Source organism: Trematomus bernacchii, unplaced genomic scaffold (genome assembly GCF_902827165.1).
Source record: "Trematomus bernacchii unplaced genomic scaffold, fTreBer1.1, whole genome shotgun sequence".
Classification (NCBI taxonomy): Eukaryota; Metazoa; Chordata; class Actinopteri; order Perciformes; family Nototheniidae; genus Trematomus; species Trematomus bernacchii.
Genome location: NW_022987714.1, coordinates 9,990,580 through 10,002,829, shown reverse-complemented (window position 1 = coordinate 10,002,829; position 12,250 = coordinate 9,990,580). Strand labels below are relative to the sequence as shown.

General features: G+C 40.9%; 1 protein-coding gene across 2 annotated transcripts in view; it reads left to right on the top strand.

The window, feature by feature from the left end:
• Positions 1-627: 627 nt before the first annotated feature.
• The window catches only part of abcc8 (ATP-binding cassette, sub-family C (CFTR/MRP), member 8), a 77,850-nt gene continuing 66,227 nt past the window's right edge, over positions 628-12,250 (top strand). For both annotated transcript variants that reach the window (XM_034141155.1, XM_034141154.1), the window contains exons 1-4: positions 628-846; positions 4,288-4,450; positions 7,972-8,113; positions 9,511-9,632. In XM_034141155.1, coding sequence (XP_033997046.1) covers positions 826-846; positions 4,288-4,450; positions 7,972-8,113; positions 9,511-9,632 — 448 coding nt within the window. In that variant the 5' untranslated portion in view covers positions 628-825. The remainder of the gene's footprint in view (positions 847-4,287; positions 4,451-7,971; positions 8,114-9,510; positions 9,633-12,250) is intronic.

Sequence of the window (12,250 nt, the reverse complement as noted above, 5' to 3'; positions counted from 1 at the left end):
AAATGTCAAAAAGGTTGACAATAAGAGTACATGTGTGACTTGTTAATTGTAAATGCGAACTTGTGTTTATCTAAAAGTCACCCAGAACATCCGTCATGTAATGTAAATACACGTGTGTATCTCTGCAGCATCGCTTTAACCGCTCCGGTACATGACCACATACGATACGTGACTGCTGTCTGCTGCGAGTTTCAGCGTCGCATCGACAGCTGAGCTGCCCCTGCTACTTTAACCCGTTGTAGTCCAAAGGCGGCCTACCATGGAAGACTAGCCCTCTTCTTCTTCTTCTTCCTGTTCCTCCTTCTCCTCTGTACCCGGGTTCAGGACCGTGGACAGCTCACAAGTTCTGCCTACAGTATGTGACACTGTGTTGCACGCTGACTCAGATAAGGAAATATATGATATATTATGATATTATGCGCGACACATCGGCGTCTTCCCTGCATACGGCAGTTTAAACTGTATTTCCTTTATCCTGTAATATGACTTGATAGATTTAAACTCCGCACACTGAGCTCTGATTGGTCAGCAGGCTGTGCTTTCACTGAGTTGATCTCAGTCGGAGGCGGGCAGCGTCAGGTAAAACAAGTTAGCCTTCCCAAACCTGAGCCTCACGCGCCGCCTATGGCTCACTGCCTTCTTCCTTAAACCTCCGCCTGGTTGGTGGTCAAACACAAAGTGGGACGGCAAGAAGTCGGCTGCACTCTGAACACATGAGAGAGTGCAATCTGGGAGATTGTACCCCTTTTGTTTTTTTAACGACCAATCGACGCATGTGACAGTACTGAAGAGAGTTTTGGGAGTCAGGGAAACGCCGCTGCAACAATGATCTCACGATATAAACTGGTAAGTCACCTGGTCTCTCACACTGGTCGATACTCACTTTAAATAGCAGGCTGCATGTTGTAAGCAGTTCATGCCCAACAGAGTAGTACTATAAGGGGTGTTGGAATCATGAAGTATTTGACACGTGCATAATAGACCTAGCCTATATATAAATGTCAACTGAATGCTTTACAGTCCTGAATTGAATGCAAGACTATGCAACAAGTCATTTTGGATAGTAGTTGAGGATTCCCCGTGTTAATACATCATCAATATTCATGGCTCTCGCAGAAATGAAAGGAGAGTATGAAATATTGCATTTGTTGGTTTCTCGACTGAGCTGTTGAACATTTGTCACTGCCAGATGAACAGAGAACATTTTCTAGGATGAGCACTACACTTATTTTATTCCTTCAATCCGTGGGCGAGAAACCTGCTACATTGATTCACATATAAATTATAACATCAGTCACCTCTCACCCTCACTTTACTCCCAGAGGCACACACACATACACATACACATACACATACACATACACATACACATACACACTGTTCACACATTCAAGCATGTTACATTTAGTTGGCATCTGTCTGTATCTGTGGTTCTATAACAATGGCAGAGTCTCGATTTCTTGCTGTTCCTATTAGTGTTTTTAGGAATGCATTATACACGATCTTTGTTGTAAGCACCCCAGGTTTACTAAGCACTTTTGTATTTTCTAAGGGTCTCTGTGAGTGGCTTCTGCTCTACTCATTGTTCTCTTTCTTTTTACACACTGAAGCTTTAACTCTCCCCAGGCAATCCAGTGATGGACAGTGCTTATCTCAAATGTAGGGCAGCACAGAACCACAACTCAGCCAGTTTTCCCAGAAGTAAAAAAAAAAGAAGGATAATAATACAGTTCATGATAAAGCTGTTTTATTTATATGAGGCATTGATGCTGGCAGTATCTTGCATGATGCAATCTGTTCTCATTGTGTTGGTAAAACCCCTGCTGACATAACATCTGGAATCATACTTGCCAACCTTGAGACCTCAGAAATCGGGAGCATTTCCAAAACCAGCGCGGGGGGGGGGGGGGGGGGGGGGGGGGGGGGGGGCTAGTGGTTCGCCGGAGCTGTATTAGATTAACATTAACATGCTTATTGTAGTTGTAAGTGCTAGTTGCGGCCTGTAGCACCATCCTTGATGGAGCATATGTGGAAAGGAAAGGAAAGGAGTGAGCAGAGGGTTGAATTGTCGATTCTGGTTCTGTTTGCTGTGACTATCTTCCTCACCCTCTCAGACTTTCAGTTGCGTCTAAAGAGACGCGCTACCATGGAAACCAAACAATGGTGTAGCTGTATTAAAGTCCGAGTGGAAACAGTCCTGAGTAAATCTGATTTTGTCAGAAATCGGGAGAAATGCGGGAGAAATATGACCCCGGGAGGAAACCGGGAGAGGGCAATGAAATCGGGAGTCTCCCGCGAAAATCGGGAGGGTTGGCAAGTATGTCTGGAATTGCTGTCTACTTTTGCTAAACAGAACAGAAGTATCCCTCTCCTTCAAGAAGCCACATATTGCCTAGCTGTTTACTGTCAGCTGGTCTATGGTCTTCTGGGTAAGAGGAAGTGAGAGGATGTGGCTGCAGTCTTTATGACCTGTTTATCTTGTGTGTTCAAATGAAAGATTAGCAAGAATTTCTTTACTTCCAGCTATGCCCGGTGTCTTGTTCCTTCACATGTCAATGCTTCCGAAATTCCTTTGGACCTTCAGTGTAACAGCTTCCTAAAAGTAATCGCATTGATTTATTATTTTTCTAATACTCTATTAGTTTAAAAGAGAAATATGTCTCAGCTATTTGTTTGCGAAGAAAAGCCTGCTCTGCCTGCGTTTGTAAACTCCGCCAACATTAACATAATTTGAGACACTCAAGGTTGCTGCAATTGAATCAAACGTTTTTTAATTCTTCCTGGAATAAATATGAAATTGTTACACATGCTTTTATGTCTTGCTTTACATCTGCACAGCTACAATTACAGCAAACTGTAATGGAAAAGTAGAAAGCATCTCCTGGCATTTTAAGTAAAGAAATCTGTAGAATTACTACTACATAATATTACTTTACAGCAATTGGTTTCTCAGGGAGTTAGTTAATGAAAGAAATGCAGAATGCAAACCTGCAGACAAGCAGACATTTTAATTGGAAAAAACTGAATATCTCTTTCAAGCAGCTCGACATCAAGAGTAATGTTATGTTGCTTTTATTAATGGCATGCACAGGGCCACATGTGTATAATGACTATGAATACATTATCTGTTTGTGTATTCTTATATCACTTGATTCCACAGATATGTAAACACATTTAGGCTTTTCTTCCTATTGTTGTTGTCACTATGCAAAGGTCATGGTGGCTTGGATTACACTAAACATCAATTATTTTTACTAGTAAAAAAAAGGCCATGAGTCTATTCAAACATGAATTATCAAAATCTGCTCCCATGTGCCTCTTTGCTGATCCCTCTGAGAAACGTCAGCTGTGATTGGCTGCCGCGGGATCTCTCCCTGCAGGACCGGCACATATTGCATCCGTGGCATTTATTCATATTTTATATCATTTTTTTTTTACGTTTCCAGCCTGGTTATTCAGTCGCTGCTGTGCTCTTCCTTACTTAATGCTCTTAATGTGAACCAAAATGATAAATGACTGGGGGTAGGGTTATGTAATTGCTGGGGTAAGGATTTAGATTAGTGCGCTTGCTCATGCTTCACACGTACCTTTTGTATGATGCTTTTACTGCTCACTCAGCATCTGTACCCCCCCTTTCTCTCTCCTCTCTCTCTCTCTACATCTTTCACTGCTCTCCTGCACTTCCCCCCCTTGTCTTCAGTGGCTCTCAGTCCTCCTGCTCGCCGGTATACTCTTCCTCCCTCTGCCTTGTCTTCCAAGGTCGACTTTCATTTTCAAAGAGACAAGAATAGCGGATGCACTGCAGAATGCCACCGCTGCTCTGTGTGTGTGTGCATGCTTTTGTGTGTATGTGTGTCTGAATGCATTCTCGTGGAGCGGTGCAGAGCCAAGTGAAGCTTCAGTTTCAGAGGATGCCTGAGGATTGCAGACGGACGGCGTGCAGATGTTTCTCACCAGCATGGCCAGGAAAGAAGCTTAGTCTGCCGGAGAGGAGAGAGAGCAGCTGCTGTGACTGCTTCTGACCCCACATTTCCCTCCTTTTTCTCTTTTTTCCTTTGTCTCCTCTCTTTCATTGGATCTGATTTTTGTTAGCTGGATTCCAGAGGGAGCAGGTCTCTTTGGGAATTTCCTATTGAAGACACCATCCAGTGTTCCCTTAGAAAAGGGTTGACATGCTCTGAGAGCCACTATTTAAAATCTGTCTGTGTTTCCTCCTGTCTGTGGTCCTCCCCCCCCTCCCCTCCTCTTCCTCTTCCTCTTCCTCCTCCACCGGCCGGTTCCTCGCAGAGTCCCAGTTCCACCATGTCCTTGGCGTTCTGTGGGAACGAGAATAACTCGGTGGCATACAATGTGGACGGGGGGGTTCTGAACAACGGCTGTTTCCTGGATGCGCTCAACGTGGTGCCACATGTGTTCCTCCTCTTCATCACCTTCCCCATCCTCTTCATTGGTGAGTGTAACTGTGAGGTGAAATCCTCAACCTCTACCCATCATAGCTCCCTGTGCACACACACACACACTCGGTATATATGTGTGTAAAGTGACTAATAGACTAATGAAAGCATCTGTTTTCATTAGTGTCTACAGTATTTATTCACTTTACCTTTGTTTTATTAATGCGCTCGTATGTGCACTTTGTTCCCTCAGTTAAAACACCCTCTCTGTAGTCCCATTAGCAAGGTTAGAAGTGTGCTAGAAGTTAAGGACTTATTTCTTTACACGCTGGTGAATGTGATGTATAGACTCAGATAGGTCTTTATATCCTTTGCCCTCCTTCCTGGCTGCTGGCCATTCCATTAGTGTCACCATCGTGTAACCAGCTAAGCGTCGCTGCACACACTGCTGCTCCACTCGTACAAAACGCGCTTCATAATCCTTCCTCTTACATCTGAGTATATGCACACCATGTGTACCTTTTTAACACAATGTCCCTTGATACAACTGGTCTGATAGTTGCTCTGTGTTCCCCATTGTTCATTGATTATATTTTGTCTTCCTCAATAACCGCATTACACTCCCGATTGCATCCATACATAGTTCCATATATTAATCATATCTCTCATTTAGTTTGTCTGTTTCTTTGTTTTTTAAGTAGGCACTTTTAGTCACTATAGATATATGTGTTATTAGCCATGCTAGCAATGCTAACCTGTCTGTCTGTCTGTCTTGTCTGTCTGTGCAACCACTGAAATATCTCAACAATTACATTTGTTGTAAAGTTTAATAAAGACTTCAATGTTCGCCCAAGCATGAATTGTAACAACTTGGGTGATTCCTTTTTTTGTAAACTGTGCAACCACTGCGCCAAATTTGCCCAATATTTATTTTGACCAAATATCTGCTAAAGATAATGGCTAAGAAAAAAAAGAGCGTCTTACGTGTGTTATGTACTGTAATGTAATAAAAAAACTAAGTACTAAGCAGCAAGCAGTACCAAGCCACTGTAAGCATGCTAACACACTAAACTAAGATGGTGAACATGGTAAAAATCGGCATGTGAGCATGTCTCTTAGAACTGCTCTGGCTGTCAAATATTGTTAGTTTTGTATCTTTTTCAAAGGTTAGATGTTTGTAGAAACACTGTGGAGATGGCCTTCATCAATGTTTTGTTTGTCATTTTAAAAACACTCTTGTATGATTGGCACAAAGACATCAGAATGAAGTTATGGCAACTAGCAAACTGAAATGGGAAAGGCAAAACAATGACTGAAAAGCAGTGTGTGTCCAGGACGACCCAAGAGAACGTTCCTGAAGCTGCTGTGATCCATAGACTGTATAAATACTGTATATGAATTCTCTCTCTCTGCTGTCACCTCCAGCTCTACTGCTTTGACTAACAACTCTCTAACCAAATAAAACCCTTCAGAGGTATTAAAAGCTTTTGTGTCCAGCATTATAGATGTACTCTGCGCTGTATCCTGACCTGCAGCGAGTCAGCTAGTCTCATCAAGGTTAACAATGTAGATACATGCACCACAACACTTTTATGAGACAGTTTTCTTGCACCATTAATGACTAAAAACATGTTCAACCTCAGTTAGGGCTGCAACCTATTGCTTAGAAATAATTGAAACGGGTGAAAACATGTTTTGAAGATCTTAATGATTTTTTCTTTCAACATGCAGTCAAGAACTCAAATATGTTTAATCAAATATCACATAAGATATACAAGAAAAATATAAAATTTAAGAATTTCGAACCCTTGCTTATTTGTAAACAAAATTAGTGATATAATTCATTGATGCACACAATAGATTATAATTTTCTGCAGACCATTTAAGCTCCAGCCTCAGCCTTCTCTAGCTGCTGTCAAACCGAAACCCTGAATGTTTCCCATATTCCAGATAAGTCCAAGTTATGTATAATCAAAAACTGAATTTAGTTTGTTTTACACATGCGAGAAATGTTGCGTCAGGTAAGGCACAACACTGGAGCGCAGTGTGAGTTATCGTGTTTAGTGTGTGTGTGTGTGTGTGTGTGTGTGTGTGTGTGTGTGTGTGTGTGTGTGTGTGTGTGTGTGTGTGTGTGTGTGTGTGTGTGTGTGTGTGTGTGTGTGTGTGTGTGTGTGTGTGTGTGTGTGTGTGTGTGTGTGTGTGTGTGTGTGTGTGTGTGTGTGTGTGTGTGTGTGTGTGTGTGTGTGTGTGTGTGTGTGAGCGATTGCCAGCCTGTGCTGCCAACACTTCACATAGAGATGAAGTGTCCAACCGCTAAGGTGCCAGCAAACAGAGTGATTAACATAATGTTGTCACCAGAGATGTGTTTTATGACAGCCGTGACTCACAATATTACATCAATTGCAATTTGATGACTATATCATTGTTATAATAAAGATTTGTACATCTAGCAAAGTGAAAGGACACAGACACAATAAAAGTGGAGGGAGGCTGTGGCTCAGTGGGTAGTGTGCTGGACTTCAAATCAGGGGGTAGCAAGTTCAAACCCCACTGCAGTTCAAACCCCACTGCAGTCAGCATGTCGTTGTGTCCCTGGGCAAGACACTTCACCCCAAATTGCTCCTGTGGGGATTGTCCACAGTACTGAATGTATGTAAGTCACTTTGGATAAAAGCGTCTAACAAGTAACATGTAATAAAAGCTCAAATAATTGACATGGCGGTTTAAGGCCATCAGCTATCTGGCCACTCTCATTGTCGTACCTGCCTAACCTCGAGTAATGTAATGAAAGTGAAAATAACATAAGTGTCCTGAGTTCAGAAATGGTAATGGCTGCAATTCCCCCCAGCAGCCCCATCCTTTTAGTCTTTACAATCTAGTCCTTCAGCCTTTTCATTAAGCTGTGATCATAAAAGCACTTTATCATATATGTAGCTCCTGAAATTAAGGGTTGCACTGGGAATAGAAAGCACTAGGTCAAAACTGTGTAAATGTTTATTTTCTTGAGTGCCAATTCACAGCTACTCACAGAGAAGTGTGTCAAGCTACTGTCTAAATGGGGCGAAGCCTGCGAGCTAGTTCAGGCAGTCAACTCGAGCACTTATGCTGCATTCATACATAACGCCCCTCACTACTCTACAACCAACCAAACAGAGTCTCCTTAATATGCCGCTCTATTTAACCTGCCAGATCTCTCTCCATGCATTGCTTGCTGCTGCTATTGCTGCAGCTACCTCTACGTCGCTGCTGCTTGCCTGCCCCACCACCACCCCAGCTTACACCTGTAGGCTCGGGGGTTAGTTATTTAATCATCACTCATCGTGCTATGTATATCTATGGAGTGATGATGCCCGAGCCTAGTCGCCAAACTCAACTATATGCTGCTTCTAATAAACATGTTAAAGAAACACGTGAGTTGTCTGACTGAACTACTGTTATTTCGATCCATCTTTACACTTTCTGACCATCTACAGACATGATTACAAGTCACTCTTTAATGTTACTGTTGCATATGTATTTAAAGTGACAAACCCCTGATGCTTTTATTAAAACTTTCATTTCCTGTCTCCTTCTTTAGGCTGGGCCAGCCAGAGTTCAAAGGTCCACATCCACCACAGCACCTGGCTGCACTTCCAGGGTCACAACCTGCGCTGGCTGCTCACCTTTGTCCTACTGTTTATCCTCGTCTGTGAGTTTGCAGAGGGCATTGTGTCTGATGGGTATGTTCCACACACTAAATAATCTAACCTGCCAGTGTAACTGATGTTTTTCTCTTAATTTCCACTGACACTGATGATGTGTGACTATACTATTTAGTATTTATAAGCAATTGTTAGGCTATTCCAATTATTATTACTTACTTGTAAATGTTTAACGTTTTACATTATTAACTACTTTTAAACAGTGGTATTTGATAAACAGATGCAACTGACATTGAGATGATTAATCAATCTGCATTGTGCTGTGGGACGGAGAGTATATCTGACTCATGCTAGTAGTTAATCAAAGACTATTTTATAAACCTGGAATGGCAGGTGAATACAATACACTTTTTTGGCCTATATTATTTATCAACTTCATCTGCTTATAGCAATTACTCAATATTGATTCACTAGAGAAGCTTTTTTAATATATATAGTTTATATTTTATATTACATACAGCGGTTTTCCAACCATATTCTGGATATCTGCTACTGTACAGGTTTGTGATAATGAAGCGCCTGGTTCTATTTCATTTTGTATTTAATCCATAGATAACTACCCTAGCGTTAGCAGCTGCACTTTGACAAAAACGTAAGAGTTGCAATTGCTGATTGCTCACAAATTATTATTTGTATCTTGTTAAAAATGACAAGCTTCATTGAGAAGAAAGCCACACTATTGTGTTACAGTGTTGTAGCCTATGGCTGAAGCTAACCCAGGATTGAGGGATGACTCTTAAATGATACAATTATTGCCAAATTACCAACAGAAACAATAGGGCAGTTACTACTACTCAGTAAGTGCAATTGTCATTTGTACATGATAAGCTGTATTGTAACAATAGACCTACAGCATTTGCTTGTCTTGTGTTAATATAATATACAAATCAGTGGCTGGTATTGCTAATTTAAGCTAATATCACATTTTAACTAATTTAAGGTGTTTGTGCTTTTCCAACAACACTTAATACAGCCATAAAGCATGTGCCTTAAAACGTTGTGTCTGTATTAATAATATGTCCAATCTTATTATACTTGTATTTTTATAATCAGCCACATATAAGAAATGTTTTCAGTCTCCGGGAGACATGGCTAGATACAGTAGAGAATCCATCTCTCTAAATCCCTGTCTCGTTATTTATATCCTGTTATCCTTTTTCTTCAATTCTGTGCCCTATGCATACTGTTATTTCCTAACGCAATGAGTCTCTTTCAAACAAGGTCAAGTAAGCACTTGCTACCTGTTTTGAGCCCTTTCTGCAGACTGGAGACGAGTGTGTACTGAATTAAAGAGCTGGCCTCTTCATCGGGCTATTCACACTCACTTCAATGCTGTGCTTAGGAGCCCTTCACATTTGTCACGTTGTGTTAACTCAAGATGTTCTTTCTCTATCTGATTTGAATTTAATTTGCAGATTCAGCCAATCCCTTCATCTTCATCTATACATGCCTGCAGCTCTGGCCTTTATGGCTGGCATCACCTCTATTATCTACTATCATAACATCGAGACCTCCAACTTCCCCAAACTACTATTAGGTACAGTATTTTTTTAATTCAACTATCCTTTGTTTAGTACTCATTAGATGTTTTCTTTTTTAACTTTGCTCCCCCATTGATTCATGTCTTGTCTTTTGCTGTTGGTGTTTACTTAGCTCTGAACCAAAGTGAGGCTTTCAAACAAGAGCACTGAGTATAAAATATAAAATGTAATGAAAGTTCTTGGGTGTTAGGGATCGAGGCTTGTAGAACTCAGATGAATCAAACTATTGAACAAAAATTGCGTTCTCACTGCTGGCTCGTCCAATACAGCAGCTTGGTGACCTATGACACTCGACGTACCCTCTGGTGTCATTTTTGCATAAAACTGAAGTCAATGACTAACATTTACTAAACTTGCATAAATAAACTGTTAGGGAATAATTCTCCTAGATATCCACCTTTTGCCCTTTGACGTTTATGACCAACCCTGACGTCTGTTATCTCCCTTAAGGAAGGGGCTGCTTCAGCCATATGTTGTTGTTACCAGTTTATGACCGGGCAACTCTCGGTCACAAATGGTTTATTGTTGTGGGTACGCTGGAACACTTCCTTCTTGGTGCTTGTGGACTCCAAGGTGTGAAATCTTCGAGGCCATAAGTGTCAGACGCAAGTAATTCAGTGTTCCCAGCTGTTTAGTCTATCTCCTCAAATATGTTGATTGCTCTCTCTGAACCAGTTAAAAGGTCTATCGAGAGAGAGGCTCTTGAGAATTGACGTGGCAACTGTACCGTGCAGTCAGAACCTCTGACTCCAGATTTGTTTTGTGAATTCTCCGGCCGAAGCTCTTAAATAAACCATCAGTGTTTGACATCAAAGCTCCAGCTCTCCCTGTGTCTCCTTCCTGAGTCGGTGACTCCCACTGCATTGCTACACAGAAGTTTCCCCCACATAACCTACTTTGTAATTTAAGTTAAATTAAAAAGATACTTAAACCCAAACAATACATTATTTCAAACGTAGTTGTTGCCATAACCTAACGAAGGAGTAATGCAACACACTCAACTTACATAACGTCTTTAAATTCCGTCACTTGATTAATGCAAAGTTGGATTACTCTGTTTTGAGGTAAATATTTTCTAGTGGAGCCTCGCAGCGGCGATACCACACTAATTGCGCCGCATAAACGCATAGGTGCGCCGCATTTGCGGCTCCCCCCCCCCCCAGATGAGGCCCCCTCCGCGAGGTGAGGCCCCCTCCGTAAGGTGAGGCCCCACGCAGTCTGCATGATCGGCCTGTAGGGAGGGACGGCCCTGGTGTCTGCCATCAAGTTCCAGCTCTCCCGTGTTATCATTGTATTTCGAGTCCTTGCTCTAGAAATGTCCTTTACACTCGGCACTTTGAAGTTTATATTGTACCTCAATGCGTCAAAAAGTGACTGCAGATGGTCCCGACCAAGGACTATAAGGGACGAGTTGGGAGTGAGAATGTCTTGACTATGAAACTGACCTTAGGCACCTCTTTCACCTCTGAGTTAAGAACTGAAGAATACATCAAATTACACAAGCTCTTCACAATTACACAATTATAATCGTTCTTGGTGAAAGGTTTCTGTGTTTTTTTACAATAATTTATTTCTTACTTTTTCCTCCTTTTGTTATATAAAAAATAATAATTATCCGTTATGAACAGTGAAAACTAATACAATATAATGAAGTATCCCCATAGCAACGGTGAAGTTAATTAGGACATACTTTGTATTTGTTCAGATTTTTTATTGCTTCTGTAATGATCCCTGTGGTGCTGCTCTAAGACTTGCCCTCCTCTAAGACTTGCCCTCCACACGCATCATTAATAGTCTTCTGTGTTTGCATAGACAGTCTCTGTGTTTTATTATTGCACGAACAGCAATGAAACTTCTAAATCGAAACTCATGAATTGGTTCCATTGACTCACACGCTGCCACTATTGTTGGGGTATAGATGGTCTTCTCATCTTCTCAAAGAATATTATATTAGTGGTCTTTTCTGGATTAAATGAGATTGCCTTAAAATCTGACACTGGTCAGATACATATTTTGTCGTATAGTGTTATTTCAACACAAGGCAATTCAAAGTGCTTTACAAAAATGAAAAACATTAAGAAATAGTGCAACGGAAACACATTATAAGATGGCATTTAAAAACAGTCATTAAAAAGCAAAGAGAATAAAATAAACATAGAACAAGCTAATATAGAATAACACAGGTATGAAATACATGAATAAAAGTTACAGTGCAGTGTGAGATATGAATAGTTCAGTTAAAAGCAGTGGAAAAAATAAAAGTCTTGAGCCTGAATTTAAAAGTAGTAAGAGTTGCAGCGGACCTGCATGTTTCTGGGAGTTTGTTCCAGATATTTTGATTATAATAACTAAACGCTGATTCTCCATGTTTAGTTCTGGGGACAGAAAGCTGTCCCAAAAGACAAAAACAAGAACTGAAATGATGCTAACACGGAAAACATCACTCAAAAAACATCAATTGAACCATGTCTTTATGTCATTTATGAAAAGTAACACAGACTTTAACAAGTGCATCAAATAAATTACTCAAATCCAGTTTCAAAAACACTGATAAGTCCTCTGATATTAGCCATCTGGAGTTGGTTTATTTATGTTTTTGGCTCGTCCAGTGAAG